General features: G+C 35.3%; 4 protein-coding genes and 2 pseudogenes across 4 annotated transcripts; 1 reads left to right on the top strand and 5 right to left on the bottom strand.

Moving 5' to 3' along the window:
- Positions 1 to 3,215: 3,215 nt before the first annotated feature.
- Positions 3,216 to 4,292, bottom strand: LOC146938665 (uncharacterized). Its single transcript, XM_085749664.1, has one exon. The coding sequence runs from the start codon at positions 4,290 to 4,292 to the stop codon at positions 3,216 to 3,218; it is 1,077 nt and encodes a 358-aa protein (XP_085605790.1).
- Positions 4,293 to 5,443: 1,151 nt separating this feature from the next.
- On the bottom strand, positions 5,444 to 7,361 carry LOC146938666 (PKS-NRPS hybrid synthetase cheA-like). Its single transcript, XM_085749665.1, has 3 exons — positions 6,609 to 7,361; positions 5,854 to 6,567; positions 5,444 to 5,809 (listed from the first exon to the last, which is right to left on the bottom strand). The coding sequence occupies exons 1-3, from the start codon at positions 7,359 to 7,361 to the stop codon at positions 5,444 to 5,446; spliced, it is 1,833 nt and encodes a 610-aa protein (XP_085605791.1).
- Positions 7,362 to 7,544: 183 nt separating this feature from the next.
- On the bottom strand, positions 7,545 to 8,808 carry LOC146938667 (uncharacterized). Its single transcript, XM_085749666.1, has one exon. The coding sequence runs from the start codon at positions 8,250 to 8,252 to the stop codon at positions 7,545 to 7,547; it is 708 nt and encodes a 235-aa protein (XP_085605792.1). The 5' UTR covers positions 8,253 to 8,808.
- A 4,394-nt stretch (positions 8,809 to 13,202) lies between these two features.
- On the bottom strand, positions 13,203 to 14,618 carry LOC146938668 (uncharacterized). Its single transcript, XM_085749667.1, has one exon. The coding sequence runs from the start codon at positions 14,616 to 14,618 to the stop codon at positions 13,203 to 13,205; it is 1,416 nt and encodes a 471-aa protein (XP_085605793.1).
- A 17-nt stretch (positions 14,619 to 14,635) lies between these two features.
- Positions 14,636 to 15,861, top strand: LOC146938669 (putative purine permease 6 pseudogene; annotated as a pseudogene).
- An 879-nt stretch (positions 15,862 to 16,740) lies between these two features.
- On the bottom strand, positions 16,741 to 18,120 carry LOC146938670 (purine permease 21 pseudogene; annotated as a pseudogene).
- Positions 18,121 to 23,724: the final 5,604 nt, after the last annotated feature.

Consider the following 23,724-nt stretch of genomic DNA (forward strand, 5'->3'; position numbering starts at 1 on the left):
TTACTAAACCAATTTTTTTTAATTTAGGGAAATTCGTTTTATAAATTTGTGTAGTAGAAAATCTAATTTTTTTTAATAGATAAACATGTTTTTAATTTAAATCTGTTTTTTTAATATTTAAAACTGTTTTCAAAATAAAAATACTTGATAATCAGTTTTTTATTTAAATAAGGTTTATTGTTGGAAAACAGTTTTTAAAATAATGTATTCAAAATCAGTTTTTTTTAAAAATTAAAATTATGTTAAAATGATTTTTGAAACCATTAATTATATTTCAAAACAATTTTATTTATTATTTAAAATAAATTTTATTTATTAAAATGATTTTTGAAACAAATAATTGTATTTCAAAAACAATTTAAAAAAATCAATTTTTTTTAATTAATTTAAATACATTTTATAAATTATTTTAAAAACATTTAATTAATTATGAAAAAATCGGTTTATTAAATAAAACCTTTTTTTAAAAAAAATTAACAGATTTCCCAGGGGTTAAACCCCTCGCAAAGGCCTTGGCATAGGATAACCTTCTGATTTGACATTCCGTCAGTCAGCATTCAAGTCAGAGTAGACTGCATAGTTCATAGATGATTGCATAGATGCAGACAAAAGTGACGAATTTTGCCAGGGCATATGACAGGGCTTAAGCAACGCAATTTGACAGGGGTATGACTCCACGTTTTTTTGCCAGGGGTATAACCCCTCACAAAATGTTTACAATGAGCGGATTTGCCAGGGATTTCGCCCCTGACAAAATCCCTCACAAACGTCGTTTTGCCAATGCTTTGTGCCCTTTTCTCAGTGAATCTACCCCTGGTAAATTGCTATGTTTCTTGTAGTGATATTTTTCAATTTGGAAGTTTGGGCGGTTACTCCAAAAATATCCGCTCAGTTCTTCTTCTTATTTGACTTTCATGTGTCTGTGTAATTTGTCATTAAATAAATGCTCGAGTTTTTTGGCAAAAGGAGGACTCATTACACAACTTCTTGATAAAATTAAGCTCCAATCATATTGGTGGTTAAAAGCAAACTGCGCCAATTTTACTTTTAATTATCATTTGTGGTGGCTTAATCCGCTTTCTTGTTTCGCAATCATTATGTAATATAGATTGTTTTGTTTCCTTTTTCATTTTTTATGTCATCTTTACCTTTTGATGTAACTTGAAACTTTTTCTAATTCTTTTTTTGACCCTCCTTGTGCTATAAATAACTGGTGGTTAATTCAATATAATCCATTTTAGCTTTATTAAAAAAATTAGTCCAAACTCATGTATTTTAACCCTATTTTATTTATAGATCTAATTTCCTTCCAACCCCTTCTTCTTTATATTCTACAATTTTGATAATTTTTTAATAATATCAATTATCCACACCTCCACTATTATAGCTACCAGTGTATTTACCCGGTGTTTCTTAGGTTAGACGTATAATTAAGGATGACCAAAATTTTGTATGGATAGTATCTAGAAATAAAATTCATTACAGACTGGTACGGGACAAATATCTTAACGGGTACACACGAAAAGAATGAAATAAATCATATTTTAAGCACCCATAAATTATTAGATGCACAAATAGATGATATTAATTGCATTTAGTAAAATTATAAACACAGAATAAACTAAACATATTTTAAGTACTCGAACTCGCATAGAAATCCGTACATGTCATTGAATTAGTAAAATTATACAATTTTATATTATTTAAATAAAAATCTTCTCATCATGAAATAAAACATAGAAGAGGTCTTCGACACTTCGCCGAATCTGTGCTTCTTCGACTCGAGCCAACCTTTCGCCCTGCGTTTCCATCATCTGAGATTGGAGCTGAACCGCTGTGATAAGGATCTTCAACATGTTGTGCGTTTGAGCCGTACCAAAATTTGGGACGTTTTCCTAAACCTTAGTTTCTGGCGCTGTCGTCTTGGGGCTCATATGAACCCTAACATTCTGACGTGTCGAGTTTGGATATGTTGGCATCTCGAGGTAATGAGTAGCTGCACATGGCGTCATGTTTTTCGGGGGATGTAGGCTCCTTGAGATCTGAGTTACCCATCCTTGGATCCTCGTGGTAGCGCGATAGGCGACTTCTGCTAGCGGAACCCTAGATTTGGGGGCTTGCTCAAAGGCAACCAGAGACAGAACAGTCCCACAAGTTCGTCTTGATGGCTTTTGAATGGAATAAGAGGAATCGACAGCTCCGTCGACGCCACTGGCGTTGCGGTGGACATATCTGGTGTTCATCATCTTGAGTTGAAGAGTTGGATGAGGAATTATGTCTTTCCTAGTGAAGTGGCCACTGATCCGGTTAGACCTGAGTTGATGATTGAGATGCTTGGATATGCCGCCTGCAGAGGTTGATCCGCCAATCTTTCCGCCGTGAGCCTTGTTCTGTTGAATTATGGTGAGGTTGGTTGATCGTCAACCCGAAATCACACTGAGGGGAGTTGTGTACCAGCACTTGCTCTAAGGCCCAAGTAAGTAAGGGGTTCAAGAGAAGATGTCACAAGTTTAGCGTAAGAAGGGTTGTACTTTTCCCAAGGTAATGTCTCGGTATATATAGGGGTTAGGTGGGCTTGCCTGACAAACTTTATCCTGACAATCGTACCTGTTAGTAAGGACATGAGTAATACTCGTCCCTAGTAAGCTGCCATCGGTCTGGGTAGGCGTGGTCAACTCTCAGACGTCGTATGTAACTCTCGGCCCGTATTATAATCTGGTGGGTTTTAGGACGTGTCCATCGTATGATGTCGTTTGCTTAACAGACTAGGGTCGGACCCGAGCAGAGTCGGATCGGGCTTTTACCCAATCCAGAACAATTTTATTTATTTTTATTTCTAAATGTAAAATAGATCCTTGTTGACAATATATTATTTTCCTAAAGTAATTGAAAACAAAAAATGGTCTATAAAAAAAATGATATAGTTGCCAATGGACACGCAACCAGCCACAAGCATCCGTTGTATTAAAGTACTAACGCCGTTAACTAACAACAGAGTTTTTTTTATTGTTTTTTTAAAATAAGAACTAACAAGGGATGTTTATGTTAATTAGATTAGATAAACAAACTAGGGAAGTCAGTATTCATGTTTAGAGGGAGTTTGTGTGTAGTTTAGGGAAGATGAGAGTAATTTACCCAATATACTTTTTTTTTGTTGATAAAGCTAGGAAATGAAATAAAAGAAATCAGGAGCTGCCTGAACCGCTTACAAACAATTAATCCATGATTATTCTAGTAGAAGGTAAACCTAAAGAATTCCTAGAAAGAAAATGTTCCACAAATGGAGGAGGAAACTCCCACCATTGGGAAGTGAACATGGCTAGACTTTGGCCATTCCTTGCCAAAGCATCAACAACTAAATTGCCTTCTCTAAGAACATGAGAGAAAGAGCATGTAATTTGGTTAAAATAAACCATACAGTTATGCCATTTGGCCTGCATCCTCCAAGGGACCCCATCTTGTTTATTGAAAGCTTTAACAACCCTTAAGGAATCAGTTTCAATGCAGATATTCCGAAGAAGTAAGCTAGAAGCTTTTTCCAAAGCAAACATACAAGCGCTGAATTCAGCCTCTAAAGGTGTAACATACCCAATATTTTGGGCAAAGGCACCTAAACAAACAGAAGAGGAATTTCTAAGCACAACTCCAATAGCACCTGAAGGAGGGCTCCAAAAAGATGATCCATCACAGTTCAACTTGATACAACCAAAGGGAGGAGGTGTCCAGCTAACATCCTGAGTGTGAGTAAGCCGTCTAGGCTTTAAGGCTATACCAAAGAGCCTAGCAAGCTTAAAGTCTGTCATAGTAGCTGATCCCTTGCTAATAGACAGGTCAAAACTAAGCTTAACTTCAGTAAGCATAGTATGAAAAAGAAAACTCATAGAGCAGTGCTTGTTGGAGAAGCACCTGTTGTTTCTTTCAATCCAAATACTCCAAATAATGTGAACAATAGCAGAATTTATCAAATGCTTCACCATTTTACTATTGATAGCAGTACTGCCCATAAGAAGAGATTGAATGGATGAGAGGTCAAGAATGTAATCAGTGCCCTTCATGAGCCAAAGCCAAAGTTGCCCAGTAATAGCGCATCTGAGGAAAATATGGAGGGAAGTCTCTTCAGACTGCTTGCAGAAACAACAGATTGACACAATTATACAACCTCTCTTCTTGAGATTATCCTCAGTAGGGAGTTTATTATGTAGAAAACGCCATGAAATGAAGGCCCTGGAAGGAGGAATGTATGTATTCCAAAGAAGTGTGTGCCAAGTAACCTCTTGACTATGACCCAACATGAAATTAAAACTAACTTATTTGTCATGTTCAGGGCCGGCCCTAGGCATAGACCGGGAGTGCGACGGCCTAGGGCCCTTGCCGGTAGGGGGCCCTAAAATTTTTTTTACGATAGGGGGTGTATATAGAATTATTTGGTTTTTGGGGGTGTGTATAGCAAAGTTTACTTCAACAAGGCTGTGCTGAAGCCTGTTAATGTTTATGGCCCTTTTGTCTCAATTTGCTATATATACCCTCTTATATAAAAAGATTTCTATAGAATCCTGCTCTTTACCCAAACAGTATTGCTCATTCCCAAAGTAAAAGACCAAACTGCCCCTACGCATGTTAAGTTACGCTAGTACAAATATTAACGCATGTTAACATGCGCTACGTAGGTTAACATGCGTTAGTGTTATTTGTTGAAAAGCACTGCGCATGTTAACATACGCTGGTGTTATAAGTAAAAAAAGATAACGCATGTTAACATGCGTTAGTGTAATGGAGTGCGTGAGTTAACTCACGTTGCCATTTGCACTGGCGTGAGTTAACTCACGTTCATAGCAGAAACAGAAACTACATGCATGTATGCAGTAACAGAACAAACTTTTGAAAAGTCTAGAAAGACCTGTAATCACGCCACATTCATAACTTAACCAAATTACGCCAGTTTAAGAAGTTTATCGGATAATACGACATAATTGATCAAAATTAATTAAAAACATCATTTTTCTCACGATCACATAATCACACATAAACGATCCAAACGGTCCAAATTTTACAAATACGCCGGTAATGACCCGTAATAATTTAAACACACTTAATGACACGTAAACGATCCAAAATAATTCTTTTCGTATATTTATATAATATTAGTTACATATTGGCCATAAATATCAAAATTACACAATAGGCCACCAAAAAATATGTCGGGGTGTAATACCACCAAAAAATAGGACGAACACCCACCGACCCAAAAGTGTCATAACCTATCTAACTAGACTAGTGATAGTGCATAATCTCCATCTTCATCCATGACTTCGTTCTCTTGCTTTGGCTTTTCCGGGGTGTCCAAAGTAATAGGATTGTGCTCATTTGTTGGTTTCTTTGGCGGCTTCGGCTCCTTTGACATGAGCTCATCGAAGGCGGCGTTTCTATCCAAAAACTGAAAAAGTCATTGCTCCGCTTCACCAATCTTGTGAGTCATCCACTCCTTAGGAGGAGGTGGTAGCGGACAATTTTCTTTCAACTTCACATGAAGAAAGTGGTCCGGAATCAAGCAAAGGCACATTATGTTGGAATCTGGATTAAGTGGTGGAGCACTCCAGATTGGAAAATATGTCTCACATGAACCACCCAATTCGGGCAAAGTCAATAGAACAACCGCTCTATTGTAGCAACTAGCAATAATGTGACCCATATCCGGAGTGGTCAACCACTTCTCTGGAGGCGCAATACCACTTCTACTTGTTGGAGGGTGTAAACCATCCAAGATAAGTTTGTAACGGCTCTCGATAGCATATATTGGCAAGTAGTCACTCTTGTGAGTTTTCAACTCATTAATAAGTGCATGCGAACCAAAACATGATCATCCTCATGAAATCCCATGTGCCTAGCTACAACCCGGAAACCACAATTACCATCCCCTCGAACATTCACAATGTCTTCAACGTATGGTCTCATGAGATTTGGAATTTGTGACATGTATGGTATTTGTAAATAAGGTTGTTTTTTTGAAGTAGAAGTTGAAGTTTGTGAGCAGGAGCAAGTGCCAAGACGAGAACCTTTAGTCTTATGAGACTTACTCTTGCCATGTGTGCATTGACTATCGGGATTTTGAGCATCAATAGTCTCCCACCTAGAGGGGATTCGACCGGTGGACCTCGTTTTCGGTGTAGACTTCACCCTTTTAGGTGCCCCCTTGGTGGCCACTTTTCTCGGAGGTGGCTTCAACATTGTTTCCTCCAGAAATCCTAGTTCACGCAACTTGTATTTGATGAAGAGTTTCATCTTGTAAGGGGACCTCTTGATACGTTCTTGAATGGCGTCCCATTCATCCGTAACGGAAAAATTGGCATCAACCTCTTCTCCAATTACACTTAACATTCGCCAATGAGAGTGTATTTCTTCCAAAAGAATAGGCAATTTTTGCTTTCTCTTCTTGGCAAGAATACAAGCACAAGGCAACCTGAACGTTGCCATTTGCACACAACCACAATCTTCTTTAGCAAAGCCGAATCTCTTAGAGCGTTCATATTCTTCATCGATGAAACCCAAAGCGGCCTTAGCGACATACCCCTCCAACTCGGAGAATAACTTGTTTTTTTGTATTTGTGCACCATGACGGTTTTGCTCCTCCCAAAACTCCCATGTATCTCACCGAATTGGTTTTTCAACATTTTGTCTATTTCATCCCAACATGTTGCCAAATCTCCCACACTACTCCTCAAGTATCTTTTCAATTGTGCATGAGCTGATTCAACAATGTTGGTGCTCCTACACCCTAGATGCAAGTATGTATTCGTCCATGCCCTCACAAAATGCTTCTTAAGGGGCAAAACGGTTTCCTCAACATATTTAACATACAATGGAAACGGTCCGCATACCTCATCTTTGAATGTCAACCATGCAATTGCAAATGAATCATCCGTAGGAGAGTTAACCACATCTCTCCAAGCATTCACTATTTTCTTAACAAGCTCACATTGCTTGTCATCATCCGCTTCCTTTGCTTCTTTGGCAACAACTTTTCCTTTTCCTTTCGAAGGATTGGCATTGACTTTATAATCCGTGATGCACCTAGATCTTACATTCTTCTCAATATGAAAATAGCAAAGCACATGGTCCGTTTTAGGGAGAACTTCGGCAACGGCTTTGCTCAAAGCGGGGTCCCTATCGGTGACAATCACCTTAGGCATGTTGTGTTTTGAGGTCAAAAGACCAACCAACATCTCAAGTGTCCATATGAAGTTATTCTCTCTTTCAAAGGAAAGAAAGGCAAACGCAACCGAATAGGTCAATTTGGTAGAGGTGACACCAACAATCTCAAATAATGGCATTCGGTACGTATTGGTTTTGTAGGTGGAGTCCATGACCACAACGGTGGGAAAAGTGTTGAGCATATCAATTGAATCCGGATGAGCAAAGAATAAATCTTCAAGAGTGGTTTCCTCGCTATTTGCTCTTGTGAAATAGACATACCGATGCTTCTCCAACTTTGTAATCAAGTATTGCAACTCGGTCTTGTCCTCCCTTTGCCCCTTGCGCCATCTAGTTCATGCATTATACACTTGCTTGATGCCTATCACACTTTCTTTGTTTCTTTCCTTCAAATCCGTGAGAATATTCCTAGGCTTTGCCAAGCTCTTTGTCATGTCGATAACTCTTTGCTTCTCCTCCCCTTTTAGTCGACCCGCAAGAAGGTGGCCGGATAAGTTTGGCGCCAATTCATGGTTGTGAACTCCACAAAGCATTGCAATCCACCATTCTTGTGTTTTTTTTTCAAAGAAGCATTTCAACCTAAACGGACAATTGCACTTCCTTGATCCCGTGCCTTCAAGCTTCGGTTTCTTCCTCGTCTTAAGTGGCTTGTATTCACCACTCCTCTCACATTGCATCGTCATGTATGGTGCTATTGTACTAGATTTATCTATAGAAATAGTAAATCCCGCCCTAGCCGCTTGTCGACTAACCCAACCATGCAATTCTTCTCGATCTTTCCATCTCTCGTTTGTTGTAAAAAATGTACCGGTGTTTTCATCAATAACACGAACACCGATAGGTACCGGTTTAGGCTTCTCTTCAAAGTTACCGGTAGGTACCGGGTTTGCTTGATTGTGAAGTATGTGAGCTTCAACTCGAAAAGGAATTTTCACTTTAAACTTCACATCATTGGGTGGTTTGCCTACGCCGGAAGCTTCACCGGAAGCTTTGTTTTTGCCCGGTTTGGGCTCAACGCTATCCTCTGCCACATGTTCCACCATGCCATTCAATGTCTACTCAATAAAAAAATACAAAGAAAAAATAAATAAATGACTTGTGCGGCAAGCAAAGCAAGTAAAAAAAAGTGGCGCAAAATTTCAAAATCTGGGCAACAGACTGGGCAACACACTAGCGTGAGTTAACTTGCACTAGTGTTATCTTCCTACGCAAGTTAACTTGCGCACACCTCACAACTAGCGTGAGTTAACTCACGCTCAGCCCTAGCACCTACTGACAAAAATGACGTGACAGGCAGAAAAACCAGGAAAATAGGATGAGTTTTGGTGATACATTACCTGTTCTTTGATGCTTGATGAGCGTAGAAACTTGCTTCCTGACGATTTGCAATGATTTGGAGTTGAGATTATGACCCAAAAATTCGCACTTTTTGGGTTTTTGGAGGTGGAGGGAAAGAAAAAATGGTGTTTTGGGCTTGCATGCTGAGTTTTGAACAAAAAACTGCACTTAGCGTGACTTAACTCACGCTGCATGACTTAACTCACGCTGCGTGACTTAACTCACGTAGCGCATGTTATGTTGCGTAGGGGTAATCTGGTCTTTTACTTTGGGAATGAGCGAAATCATTTGGGTAAAGAGCAGGATCCATTTCTATATACACCCTCCCTATAATTTTTTTTTAGTTTTTCTTTATAACTAGTTTAGAGACCCGGCGTTGCCCGGGTTAGATATTAAATAAGTTTTATAAGTTTGTGTGCACGAATACACGTGTCAGTATATTTGATTGAATTTATTTAAATTTACAATTATAATAATTTCTTAAAAATAAATATAAATGATGAGATGAATGTCCAATGCAAGAATAAAAAGTGTAACAAAATCAATAATGAATTAATCCAAGTGGTAAGAGTTTTGTGTCCCTTTAAACATGTGGTCATGGGTTTGTTTCGTGGCCCATGCGTATGAGAGAAAAAAATCGATTGAAAGGGAAGAAAGTGGTTGATATATATATATATATATATATATCAAAGTATATGTATGAGAAATAATAAAATTGGTGTTTGGCAAACCTGAAGAAGGAAAAATGTTATATGAAAAGAATGTTTGGGGTTTCTGCTTGTGCTCAAAATATGTAAATATGTGATTAACGAAAATTTATTTATTTATAGTTAACATATGCATTAGAATATGCTGCTAAAAGATAACATAATAACTAATCGAACCCTTTTTTTCCTCAAACATAAAAACTAATTGAATGATACAGTGCTAAAAGATTAGTAATAACTAATTGAAGCTTCTTTTTCTAAAAAGAAATAAACAAATTGGAGTCTTTTAATCATAAAATAAGATCATATATGTAAACTTTGTTGAAAGTATTATGTGTAGTTTGTTGTGAGATATTTCTGCTACATAAAATATTAGAAATTCAATAAAAATTTAAAGAAAATATTGAGTGGATAAGATCAAAAGTTTGTTGAGATATTTATGTTAAATAAAATATTTGTTTTTAAAAATAGAAAAAATAATAAAAATACTGAGAATGAAAGTGGAAGTGACACGTGGCATAAAAAACCTTACTTTATATATATACTATTGATGTGCCAAAAAAATTATTATCGAACAAATTTGTGATATTTTTTGGGCCCTTTGTTTCTAATAATATGCCTTATTAATATTAAATATATTGGTCATATTTATTATCCAAGAAATAGAGAATTTTATAACAAAACAAATTATATTTTAGTTTAAAATAAGCCTACTAGAGAAATTAATCTTAATGTTGTCTTTCAAATGTTCCAAAAAATTAAATTATATCATTATGCTAAATCATGTGAGACGAATTTAGGATCATGTGACCCACTCATCTTTTTTTCTTTCTTTCTTTTTTGGTAGTAAAAAACGGGGAAAAACGAAAAGAAGACCTGATAAAATCACAATAACGAGCTAAAAAAAATTATCATGTATTATGTAAGAGGCCCTTTTCTCATATTATGCCTAAGGCCTATAAAACTCTAGGAACGGCCCTGGTCATGTTACCATCCACAGAGTCCTTCCAATTAAAGGTATCAGGCATATGTCCTTTCGGAAGAGGAATTTGTAAAATTTTCTCTGTTAACATAGCATCTTTCTAGATGAAATACTCTGGAAGACTCCAAGAACCATCCACAATATAGTCTGACACAGTCATGGACAAATTTTTGTGCATACTATCAGGTAAATGCCAGTGATCCACAATAGGAATATCAATCCAGTTTTCGGTCCAAAAGAATATATTCTCTCCATTTCCAACCCTCCAAGTAGCTTTTTGCTGAATAAGAGAGACAAAATGCTTCAGTCCTGGCCAGATTGATGAATTAATGTGATACATTTTGGCCTTTCCTTGTTTCAGAAATCTCACCCTGCAGAACCTGGCCCACTGCTCGTTAGAAGTAAGCAACTGCCAACAGAGGTACAACAGAGATGATTTGTTAACCAAACCAGGATCCTTGACAGACAATCCACCTTCCTTATAGGGCCTACATAAGTCTTTCCAAGCAATGGTACAAACCTTTCTCTGAGAGACATCCCCACTCCAAATAAAGTTACGGATGTGCTTAACAAGAGAAGATATAAAACTAGCAGGCCATTTATACACATGAAACGAAAAAACAAGCATGCTACTTATGATTGAATTCACAAGCTGAACTCTTCCCATAATGGATAGAAGTTTTCCTTTCCAAGATCCCATTTTAGCAATAATTCTGTCAAAGATGGGTTTAAGATGAATGGCTTTAGGCTTCCCTTTGAAGAGGGGAAGACCAAGGTAAGAGAAAGGGAAACTACCATGACAGAAACCAGTAATGGAAGTGATGACCCTTCTTCTAAACAAAGGAACATGCACATCATAGAATTTACTCTTTTTAGCATTGATCAGTTGACCTGAGAACTCCCATAAGTGTTAAAGATATTCATAAATTCTTTGATATTAGCTAAAGTTCCCTAACAAAAAATTAGCACATCATCAACATACAAATAGTGACTGGGGACAAACAAGTTTTTGCAGGCTTTGATTTGAGAGAGTTTGCCATTTTCCACTAAAGAAGCTATTCCTCTACTCAACACTTCTTCTGCTAAACAGAACAGCAAAGGTGATAATGAATCACCCTGTCTAACACCTTTGGTGCAACCAAAGAAACCAACCGCTTTTCCATTCACACTGAAAGAAAGTCTGGCAGAAAGAAGAATGGTGTGAATCCATTCACGAAAACATTGGTTAAAACCAAAACACCGTAAAACTTGAAGCATAAACTCCCAATTAACAGTGTCAAAAGCTTTTTTGATGTCTATTTTAAGAGCAATTCCTTCACCAGCAGATTTCTTATGGAGTAAGTTCACTGCTTCAGAAGCAGTCATGATGCAATCATGTATATGCCTGCCTGGGACAAATCCTCGTTGATTCACAGATATAATTCTAGCAGCAATAGAACCAAGCCTGTCTACAAGAATCTTAGTGATGAGCTTGAATTGAAAATTGGCCAGAGCAATGGGCCTGAAGTTATCAAGACTGTCTGCTCCTGGAATTTTAGGCAGTAAGATAAGAAGGTTAGAATTAAGGTTAGGCATTATGTAGTTATTGGTAAAGAAGAATTGGGTAGATTTAATCGCATCTGCTCTAATAATATGCCAATAAGCCTGATAAAAATGCCCAGAAAATCCATCAGGGCCAGGAGCTGAGTCCCAACTCAAGGCAAAAACTGCATTCTTGATTTCAGGACCCAAAGGAATAGAGGTAAGGTGCTGATTATCTTCATGAGTAACCAAACAGGGAATAAGAGTTTGAGGAAGATCATTCACCACAAAACTAGGAGGTGTGGAAAAAATAATGGAGAAATAATGCAGAACATGATCTTCAATAGCCTTAAGACTATCATAGACCTCTTCACCACATCTTAGCATGGAAATTTGACTTTGAGTCTCTCTAATTTTCATTGCATATTGCTCTATCAAGCCTTTGTGCTATGTAGGCAGAACCCTCTCTTTTGTTGGTCCAGGTATATTTCACTCCTTTGGTGTCCAGATGTATCAAATAGTTTCTGTTAGTCTAATTTAGAAAATCAAAACAGGCAGTTTGATGGGGTAACCTTCCTCCAATTTTTTCATGAGCACCAAGCGCAGAGTTAAAGTCTCCAATAATAAGCCAAGGCCCTCTGTGCAAGTTGATGACATCAGTAAGAGCCTCCCAAAGACATCTTCTGTTAGTGTATAAGGTATCTGCATAGACAATAGCAATGAAACAAACTGTGTCTTCAAGCAAGCAAGAGAAAACCAGACATTGTTCATGATCCAGCAGTATAAAAGGTTTGAAATTTTTACTCCAATGGCACCAAATACTAGGAATATTATCATGTCTAGTATTAGTAGCATGATTGGTTAGATTTATTCTTTGCCATTGCCAGGCCGGGACACTGTCAAAACTGATCATAGGTTCAGCCATAAAGAGAAAATCTGGCTTATGAGTTTGAATTATTTGATTGAGATAAAGTTGAGTCTAGAGTTACCAATCCCTCTGACATTCCAATAGATCATCTTCATTGTGTACTTTTTATGTTATTGCTCTTCTTAGATCTGGTAATAATTTTACCAATACCAGTTTGATTAGCATTTCTTGGACTTTTATGTCTTCTTGCCTTCTTGGTAGTTTTTGTGATAAAACCAGTTTCATTGTTAGCTTCCAAATATTGCAAAGCTACCGGATGTAATTCATTAGGATCCATCCCTAATTCTGAATCAGTGTCAGGTGCAATAGTGCTATCAGAGCCATCTTCATTGTCTACTTCATCACCCCAAAACATAATAATTATTTTCACACTCTGCAAACAGGACTCAGTGTGCTTAGTAGAGTTCTTGGAGACTTGCAATTTACCTTTAGCTGGCCCTGGCAATTCATCAGTAGTGATAGGTGTCATCTGCACTGGAGCCTTATCAGGTTTTTGCACAATTAAAGGATCCCAAGCCTAACCAGTTGACACAGAGACAACCCCGGGGAATGACTGCCTCCCAGGAGTGTTGTTCTGCACAAGAGAAGATGAACCTGGTATGGGGAATGACAGCCTCCCATATGCAGAGTTCAACAACTGATTGTTTGTTAAACAAGATAAAGCCTGGGAAGACCTTTTATCTAAATCACTAGGAATTTCAGAGCTAAAATCTTGAGCCAAACAGTCATTCTCCTTGGAACTTGGTACAACAGGTTCAAGAATAGTTGGAGCCTTATTCATTGAGCTGATGTCTAGCACCTGGTCAACTGGTGAAGCCTCCCCTACAGGAAGTTCACTTTCTGCTTCAAGTAATACCTTAAAAGCATTGTGCATAGCCAATGTTGAAGGAGGGTTATTCTCCTTTTGGATTACAGGTACCACTGTCACATCCTCATTGACTCCTTCCTGTGTGACACTCTGATTCAAGACATTGATATTCTTACCCACAATAACAGGATACATAGATGAAGCATGATTTCCAGAGCTAGATGTCACATTATGGTCCATTTTGCCTAAGTGTTTAGTATAAGGTTGCTCAGCTAGCTTTCCAGGCATGTTAGACATATTTTGTTTCTTTGTGGCATTGGCAGTATTGGGTACCATTTTCGTGATTTTAGAGGGAGCCTCATGAGTGTTGGTGGAATTGATTTTCATGCAATTTTGAAGATTATGTCCAAGCATCTTACAATTAGCACAGAATAATGGTTTCTTTTCATAGTGAACCTGAATGGACAAGGCATGGCCCTCCCTTTCCACAATCACAGAGTCAAACATTGTCTCAAAGAGATCCACATCAATCAACACTCTAGCAAATAAGCCAAAACGTCTTTGCTGTATAGCCTCATCTATGGTCAAAGGAGTCCCTAATCCCAAAGCAATTTCATAAAGAGTTTTCTTCCTCCGATACTCTTGAGGAAAATGCAGCAATCTAACCCATATTTGAGCATGTGTTTGAACTTGTGCCTGAGGAATAAAGTCCCTTGTCCAGCAATAGAAACACAGAAAACCAGGCTTGAGATTCATCACTCCCAAAGCCCAAACCTTACGCATATCCTCCTCAGAATCAAAATTGAATTCATAGTAACCCTTACCCAGAGGAAGCAGATTCCAATGTCGCAAATTTGGCCATGAATTGTTGAGCTTCAGTTTCAGAGCTTGCGTAGTCAATGGTGTATCCCCTTTGTGCAAAGTGATTCTTCCATGGAGATTACGCCTGCAATCAGCAATACCAACTTCATATTCTGCCTGAGTTATCTTAACTCGCACCGAATTTCCCATAACTACCTTAGGAAGTAACTGAGAAGGTTGGCATTCGCAAGAGTCCGATAAAACTTGAGCAAAAGATTTCCCAGATTCCGGTGGTTTCGCCACCGTGGGAACCACCGTATCCATGTCAGCAAGGAACGGCCATGGACAGACCATGGCGAAGAAGCAGAGCTAACACCACCGAAAGAAACCAAGAAAACCGGAGGAAGCAGCAGAGCAAGGATCCAAAGAATGTGACGAAAGAAACCACAAAACTCTGAGAAAGCGACGAGAGGAGATCAGAGATGCAGAGAGATGAAGAAAACACCTGAGAAAAGTGTAAAACACCGAGAGAAAACGGTCACCGGAGCCTCGCCGGAGCTAGCCAACACACCGGAGAAGAACAGTTACGGCGAGGAGAGAGAAAATTACAATCAAAAGTTGAAACCCTAGTAGAGCGATATTTTCCCATCATCTAAATCATAACTCTCTTAAGGTTAATGATTTATTTACCCAATATACAAACGTTCCTAAAACCAAACATGTCCAACTAAATAGAAGTGCTTGTGAGTATAATATCTTTTAATGATATATCATCTAAGTTGATGTATTGATCAATTTGTATGAATTTTGTAGATGTCAATGAAGCCATAGAAACATTTTAAATAGAGGAAAATAGTTTTTCAGATCAAATAATGAATGAAACAATTATGATGAATAAGAGAAGAAGATATTATTTCAAGGTAGCAATTTATGCAGCACTTCTGCTAGTAGGCCAGTCATCTGCAACACTTCTAGCAAGATTGTACTTTGAAATAGGAGGAAACACTAAATGGATGGCAACCGTTGTTCAACTTACTGGTTTCCCTATTCTACTACCTTGTTATTTTTTCATCTCATCTTCCAAAAAGTTACCACAAATAATAATATCATAATTGATCAAAATCAACCATCTAATTTCATGCTAGCTTTGGAATACATCTCAATTGGCCTAATTGGGGCCTTAATTTGTTATTTATTTTCATTAGGGCTAATGTACCTCCCTGAATCTACTTTTACACTTATTGACTCATCCCAATTAGGTTTCAATGCTTTATTTGCCTACTTCCTGAATTCACTCAAGTTCACACCTTTCATAATCAACTCTTTAGTCCTTCTAACAACTTCTTCTTCCTTCCATGTGTTCCAAAGTGAGTCATCGAATTCCACAAATGTTTCCAAAAGAATGTATGTGATTGGATTCATATGCGCTTTAGTTGCTTCAGCACGGGTTGGATTGGCACTTTCCCTTATCCAGCAAGCTTTCAAGAAGGTTGTTAAAAGGGAAAATTTCAGAAGTGTCATTCTAGTTTCTCTTGTTTTGGAGGAGGATTTTCAGGAGCAGTCGTGATGCCAGTTTCGATCAAACTCGAGTATTCTTTACAACGAAGCAGATTCTCCATCAACATAGCTCAGTGATCGTAGAAATCATCAAACTTTGGAATAGAAGGTTGGACGTAATATGCAGATTCTGCCATGGATGAAGCTTGAGAGACGAAGAAGAAGATGAAGATGGAACGAACGTAAAAAACTCGTAACTAAATTTCACGTTACTTTTAAATCTTGGTACAAGGCCCAACAAAGATTCCTGATACCACTTGATAGGAGAAAATGTTTGTGTTATTATTCATTGCATTCAAAATACATGAGGGAGATGCTTATTTATAGCAATGTATCTAGTCTAGACATTAGTACTAACTAGTTTACTTGCTTTACAAGTAATACTACAAGCTTAGACTTAAACACAAAAGTAATCAATATTAAGTACAAATCCTAACAAATGTGAATACTTTCTACCCTAATGTTTGGTTGAATATATACTATTTATCCAATAATTCAATGTATGTCATATTTTAATTTCATTTATTTTGAAACAAATTTAATTTTTAAATAAATTTTTCATACAGGGTACACTAATACCCAAACAACTCTAAGGTACTTAAGAATTTAGACAATAAAAACAACTATTTTTGTTTCTTCATTTCGATGTAATTAACATTTAGCAATTATTATCATATTAAAACCATCAAAATTATGATTTATGAAGAAAAAAAAGAAAATTAAAGAAGTTAATTGAAAAGAAAAAAAAAGCAAAAACATATATATTTTTTATTCATTTTATAGAATTGACAATTTGCTTTTAAAATCTATGTAATGTGACAAACTGTCTTAGAAGAACATAAATTAAATACACATCATAATCATAAGAGTACAATTTTTCTTAAAAATTAAAATTATTACTTTCATAACTTTTTAAAATACAATTTTCATTAAGATGTAATAAACTGAAAACTACTAACAACATCAAAGTTGGTTTAAGTTCTTATTATAATACCCTAGCCAAACATATATGGTTCACAACAATATAAATCGAATCGATGATATGAACGAACCCGATCTTTTTACAAATTGAATTGGTTTTATTTTAGTGGGACATCGAGTTGAACCAGATCCACACTCACTCCATTCTATCACCCTCTTCTAAAGTTAAAGAGTCTTTGGTAATGTGAGGAGTGTTTCTCTTTTCGGTTATGATGTCGCTCTCATCCAAATATTGTTGATACACATACGATATGAAGCCCCAAACAGCAAGTACCATGGAAATGGCCTTTATCCCATGCATTTTGTCTTCAAAGAAAACCACAGCTAATATAGGAATAATGGGCAAACCCACAACACTGATAGCATTAGAGAATAGAGAAGAAACCTCACAAATTAGACCAACACAACCAATACTAAAGACTTGCCAAGTTATGGTTATGAAAGTGAGATCAAGAACATAAGAAGCTTTCCCCATCTCATAATCTTCCATTTCTTTCTTTATACCATTCCACTCTCCACTTGCAAAAAGTCCGATTAGAGTAACACAAGTACCTACGAGTTGTTCATACAACATCATATCCATGACACTTTTAAAATTCTCCCTTTTCACAACCTTCTTGAATGCTAGTTGTGTAAGGGAAAGGATCAATCCATACCCTGCAGATGCAACTAAAGTGCATATGAATCCAATCCAATACATTTTCTCGGAAACATTTACGGAGTTTGATGACTCACTTTGAAACACAAGGAGGGAGGAAGAAATTGTTAGAAGGACTAAAGAGTTGATTATAGAAGGTGTGAACTTGAGTGAGTTGAGGAAGTAAGCAGATAAAGCATTGAAACCTAATTGGGATGAGCCTATAAGTGTAAAAGTAGAGACAGGGAGGTACATTAACCCTAATGAAAATAAGTAACAAATTAATGCATTCATTAGGCCAATTGAGACATAGACAAAAGCTAGCATGAAAATAGATGGTTGATTTTGATCAATTATGATATTATTATTTGTGGTCAGTTTTTTGGATGATAAGATGAAAAAATAATATGGTAGTAGAATTGGGAAACCAGCAACTTGAACAATGGTTGCCATCCATTTACTCTTTCCTCCTTTTTCATAATATAGTCTTCCTATAAGTGTTGCAGATGATTGGCCTACTAACACAAGTGCTGCATAAATTGCTACCTTGAAATAGTAGATTCTTTTCTTATTGGTCATAATTGATCCATTCATTATTTGATCTTCAACACTATTTTCCTCCAATGAAAATGTTTCTTTGGCTTCATTGACTTCTATAAAATAGCACAATTTGATCAATACACCATCTTAGAATATATATCATTCATATTGGACAAATTTTGTATATTGACATGTAAATTTAATTTGTATTCGAAATTGTTAGGCCTGTTTGGTTTTAGGAAACGTTTATTTATTTATTATTGTATTTTTTTACAATCACTTTTACACATAAATAAATTTGACAACAGGCCACTTTTACATTTAAAAGTGAAAATACATATAAAGTCCTAAGCAATAGGTGAGTTGGGAGATACCATAAAAGTACTAGCCAGAAGGTTTAGAGTTCTAATTCTCAAACTAAGATTGATTTTAATTTTCAATAACCTACTGTTTTAATATTTTTTAGAAGACTATGGTAACAAACATATTTTTTTTTTTAGAATATGGTAATAAAATAATAAAATATTATAACTTCATAACATAATTAAAGTGCTCTTTGTGTTTTTGAAAGATATTATTAATTGTTTGAATTTATAAGACTGGCAATTTCATAACATAGTTAAGTGCTCTTTGTGTTTTTGAAAATAGAAGATGAGAGTTACATACCCATTTTGTGAAGTGGTAGTTCTTGAACTTCTCCCATATATTTAGAAGGTGAAATTAATAAAGTTTGAGAGAAGAATGAAAGAAAATAGTGAGAGTTATGACAAGGGGGTAAGCGTTATTTAAGAATGAAAAATGCAATGCACTACGAAAAAGTGGTCCACATGAGTCTCATTCGTTAAAGGAACATCCCTATTAATGTCCTACTAATTGCTAGTTGAAACTATAATTTACACAAGTTATTATTCCGAAAATATTATGTGTACACTTCATTAATTGGGTATACACCTTGAAATAATTAGCAAAAAAGAGAGAACAAATAGTTTGATGATGTGTAAAAACAAAAATAGTTTGATGATGTGATATGAATAGAGAGATAAAGAGAAAACAAAGTGTTGAATGTGTATATGAAATTTAGAGGTGTCTATTTATCATTGGAGTAATTATATTTGTACAATCATTTTGTGACAATAAGTTTTATGACACTTCTACTTCCCTCTTCTTTTATAACAAAAAACAAAAGAGAGAAAGAGTTGGAAAAGTATGAGAGATAATTATAACAAAAGTATATGAGAGATAGCTGCCCTAAAATGACTATTCAAATAAATTTTTTGTTATTATTTACGTCATCTCTATTGGATAATTTTCAACTATGTCATCTCATAACAACCGTAAAAATATAAAGTTCAATAAAGATATAAATGAAATGCAAGGCATACAAGCAAATGCGGTTGTTCATGCGCTTGCAGGAGAAACCACGTTTTTAACTAGTTCTGCTGAATATTTTAACATACTCAGTTGTATTGAATCTATGATTATTAATGAAATGATATAAACATGTTTCTTTACAAAAAAAGATATAAATGTCGCTGTAAATTAATTTTATACTTATATCAAATAAAACCTCGTCATATTTGCACAAAAGTCCACTTTGTTTCCTATATATAAATTAAAAAAGGGGTAATAGTGTTTTACCCCCTATAATATAGGTCATTTTCAGGTTTACCCTCTGTAATTTTTTTTTTTGATTTAGCCCCCTGTAAATTTCCAAAATTTCTGGATTTTTTTTTCCCTTTTTGAATGGCTTATTATGGGGGTTTTTAAGATATTTTTTTAGAGGGGGTAAATCAATTTTTTTACAGGGGGTAAACCTTGAAATTACCTATATTACAGGGGGTAAAGCCCTATTAATCCATTAAAAAACTAACCTTGTAACCACAATATTATAAAATAACAACAGAATACAATATTTTTTTTTATTACAGGCTTAAATATAAAACTAGTTTATATTTGTAACCAAAATATAAAATAACAACAGAATACAGATTGTAACCACAATATTATAAAATAACAACAGAATATAATATTTTTTTTATTAGAGGCTAATATAAATATAAAACTAGTTTATATTTGTAACCACAATAGAAAATAACAACAGAATACAGATTTTTTTTTATTAGAGACTAATATAAATATAAAACTAGTTTATATTTACGTACACATCTACCCTAATATAGATAGCGAAATAACATTGAAATACATTCTAGATTTTATATCAGGTTTGTGAAATATTGCAAGTGGGAGTGGGAGATAGATGGAGGAGTACATACAAGTCTATTTGTATAATTTACTTTTGAAAATAATTAGAATTAAAATATTTTAAATTAAAAGTCACAAATCATAGTTCAAGTGAGATTCAATTTTAAAAGCAAAATTAATTCAATGACATTACTGAAATATGTCAAAATTCAAGAATATATATATATATATATATATATATATATATATATATATATATATATATATATATTTGAATGGCAATATATATTGCTATTAAAAAAACCCAGAAAATGGTTGGACCGAAAAATAACGCAAAAACACCCAGCAACTAAAGAAAAAAAAAACACCAAAAAGTCCCCAAAAACACCACAAGCTCTATAAAGGAAATGAACTTCCTCTGCCAGAAAGAAATATAAAAAAAAAAAAAAAAAGACACCCAAGGATGGCAAGGAACAGACCCGATCATCGCCACAGGCCCCTATCAGATCCAACGCAGAACGAGTTACAAATCTCACTCGTAGTACGAGCAAGGGCTAGCAGTGTACTTCGCCAAGAACCACTTCCAGACTAGAAGTTTTACTCTATCCACCAAATGATCAACTGTGGTTACCTCTAATGCAGATTATATCATTGCGGGAGTTCTAGATAGAGCACACAACATCACAGTAAACCTATCTTTCTTACCCCGTCCTAGTCCTAGAAAAGTCTCAAACTACCCACCTAAACCAATTGCAGACAAGAAATCCCACCCCAACCATCTAGCTAATGCGCATACAACACAAGTAGAATGTGAGGACAAAAGACAAAAAGATGGTCCGTCGACCCCAAGGGATCCCCACATAAAACACACCTAGCATTACCCATAGGCAAAGCCAACCCACGTCTGCTTAGATCTTGTCTGATCGGTAAACGATCCTAAAAGAGCTGCCAAGAAAAAACATTCACCTTCGTAGAAGCCCAAGACTTCCACGCCAAAACATGGGTTGTAGTCACATCCCCCACGGCGCCCGTGGCCTCCCCACCTTGAAATCAAACACAAGTGAACCGTAGTTTATTTTTGTTCTTCTTTATACCCTAATATAGATAGCGAACTAACTAGTTTATATTTAGGGCACACAAATACCCTAATAAAGATAGCGAACTAACATTGAAACACATTCTAGATTTTATGTTAGGTCTTTGAAATTATTGTAATTGAGAGTGGGAGATAGATGGATACATACATGTCTGATTTGTATAATTACTGTTGAAACTAATTAATTAGAATGTAAAAGCAACTATATTTAAAATTAATAAGTTACAAATCATAGTTCAAATGAGAATCAATTTTTGAAGAAAAATGAATTTCAATGGCATTGCACAAGTAAGTCAAAATCCTAGTGTCAGTTTCTAGTCTCCCTGCCTTGAAATCAAACGCAAGTAAACTGTAGTTTATTTTGTTATTTTTTTGATTAAAAGTAAACTATAGTATTACGTTAAATTTCACATGAACCAAAGTATTCCACTTATATTCCATCCGTAATGGCTAAAAGTATAGAGGGAAATGACATGCGTGAAATAATTGAGTTTATGGACCCCATTACGTGTTGTACCAATTTGCTTAAAATAAAAATACTGATAAGAAGAATTCAAACAAAGGAAACCTCAAGACCCACACGTCTCTAAAATAATTTGTGCACTCCTATTACCTATTTTTTTTTTGTTTTTTTGAAGAGGACACTCCTATTACCTAGTGTTTTTGGACACATCTTATATATTCTTTTATGACGAGGTAATTCTTCTTACCAATTCTCAAAAGTACTTTTTCGAAGAGTTTCTCTACTAATGAAAGAATTCATTACCTTGCACCGATAAATCATGATACTATATATAAATTGAGACTCTTTAATACATGGAAACAAAATATATTTCATTAGTTTGAATAGGGTTTTATTGTTTGTTTGTTTAAAAGACTATAGCGGTGAAACTCGCACACATAGAGTTTGGATTTGCACAACATAGTAAATATCTCTTCAATTTGTTTAACGTCAGAAATGTACTTACTAGACAGTTTAAATGGAGTTAAAAGACTAAACTTTGCATACATCAGCTTATTACACAAAAAGAATGAAGACAAATGAGCTCAGATCTTTTTCTTTCTCAAATTAAGATTGATTTAAATTTTCCATAGTTTACAATTTTTAAATGATAAAATAGTTTGAAAACATAGAATATATTGTCGTGCCTCTCCCTTGATAAACATCTCTATTTTTTTTTCGGGCTTAAATATGTGATTCGTCCCTGCAAATAGGGGTCGCTTAAAATTTCATCCCTGCAATCGCTAATCCTTTTTTTTTGCCCCTGCAAAGTTTAATCGGTTAAAAATTAGTCCTTTGACCCAGTTAATCACTGCCACGTCAGCAATTTACCAAAAATGGTATGGGAATTGACGAAAATACCCCTGGCTTATTTTTTTTCCTTAAAAAAAAATTCAAAATTTTGAATTTTTTTTTAAATTAAAAAAAATCTGAAAAAATAATTAAAAATCATAAAAAATTTCAGACAAAAAAATGTTAAAATTAAAACTGAAAAAACTGAAATTTTTCGGAGAAAAAATTGTAAAAAAAAATTCGGGAAAAATCTGGAAAAAAAAATTTGAAGGAAAAAAAAAATAAGCCAGGGGTATTTTCGTCAATTCCCATGCCATTTTTGGTAAATTGCTGATGTGGCAATGATTAACTGGGTCAAAGGACGAATTTTTAACTGATTAAACTTTGCAGGGGCAAAAAAAAGGATTAGCGATTGCAGGGACGAAATTTTAAGCGACCCCTATTTGCAGGGACGAATAACATATTTAAGCCTTTTTTTATTCTTTTTAGGGTTAATAGTGTTTTTCACCCCTGTAATATATGTCATTTCCGGTTTTCGCCCCTATAAAATTTTTGGTTTGATTTGCACCCTCGTAAAAAAAAAATTTCGGAAAACACTCTTTTTAGGCCATTCAAAAAACTTTTTTTCAAGAATTTTGGGTTTTTGAATGACCTAAAAAGGGTGTTTTCCGGAAAAAATATTTTTACGAGGGTGCAAATCAAACCAAAAATTTTACGAGGGCGAAAACCGGAAATGACATATATTACAGGGGTGAAAAACACTATTAACCCTTCTTTTTATAAAGAATAGAACCACAATCCAACAAAAGTACCGGTGAAAATTTTGCCTTATTTTTTTTTACCATAATTTTGCTTTCTTTTTATAATAGTGAAATTGTTTTTTACTATACATGCGTCATATATACTTCAAAGAATATTTTGCTGAGACTTTTACTTACAGTTTGGTCGAACTTTAAACTACCAAGACGTCTTCCACTAGGACCTCGAGAGCTAGGACAAAAATAATAATAATAATAATAATAATAATAATAATAATAATAATAAGCATAATATTAAATTGGAATTTACTAAATTCAAATGCCAAGTTATTTCATCCGAAAGGGTTTACTCAGTTCAGTCCACT

This window comes from Medicago sativa, chromosome 3 (assembly GCF_051527215.1).
Source record: "Medicago sativa cultivar Bolivia chromosome 3, Bolivia_mono, whole genome shotgun sequence".
Taxonomy (NCBI): domain Eukaryota; kingdom Viridiplantae; phylum Streptophyta; class Magnoliopsida; order Fabales; family Fabaceae; genus Medicago; species Medicago sativa.

Bases quoted from the DNA above. Each gene is read 5' to 3' on its own strand.
- LOC146938668 (XM_085749667.1), bottom strand. From the start codon at position 14,618: ATGGATACGGTGGTTCCCACGGTGGCGAAACCACCGGAATCTGGGAAA.
- LOC146938667 (XM_085749666.1), bottom strand. From the start codon at position 8,252: ATGGTGGAACATGTGGCAGAGGATAGCGTTGAGCCCAAACCGGGCAAA.
- LOC146938666 (XM_085749665.1), bottom strand. From the start codon at position 7,361: ATGGACTCCACCTACAAAACCAATACGTACCGAATGCCATTATTTGAG. The intron at 6,568-6,608 runs GTGCACAAATAC...TCCGAGTTGGAG, and splicing joins GGAGGAGCAAAACCGTCATG to GGGTATGTCGCTAAGGCCGC. The intron at 5,810-5,853 runs GTTTTGGTTCGC...AAAACTCACAAG, and splicing joins GATTTCATGAGGATGATCAT to AGTGACTACTTGCCAATATA.
- LOC146938665 (XM_085749664.1), bottom strand. From the start codon at position 4,292: ATGTTGGGTCATAGTCAAGAGGTTACTTGGCACACACTTCTTTGGAAT.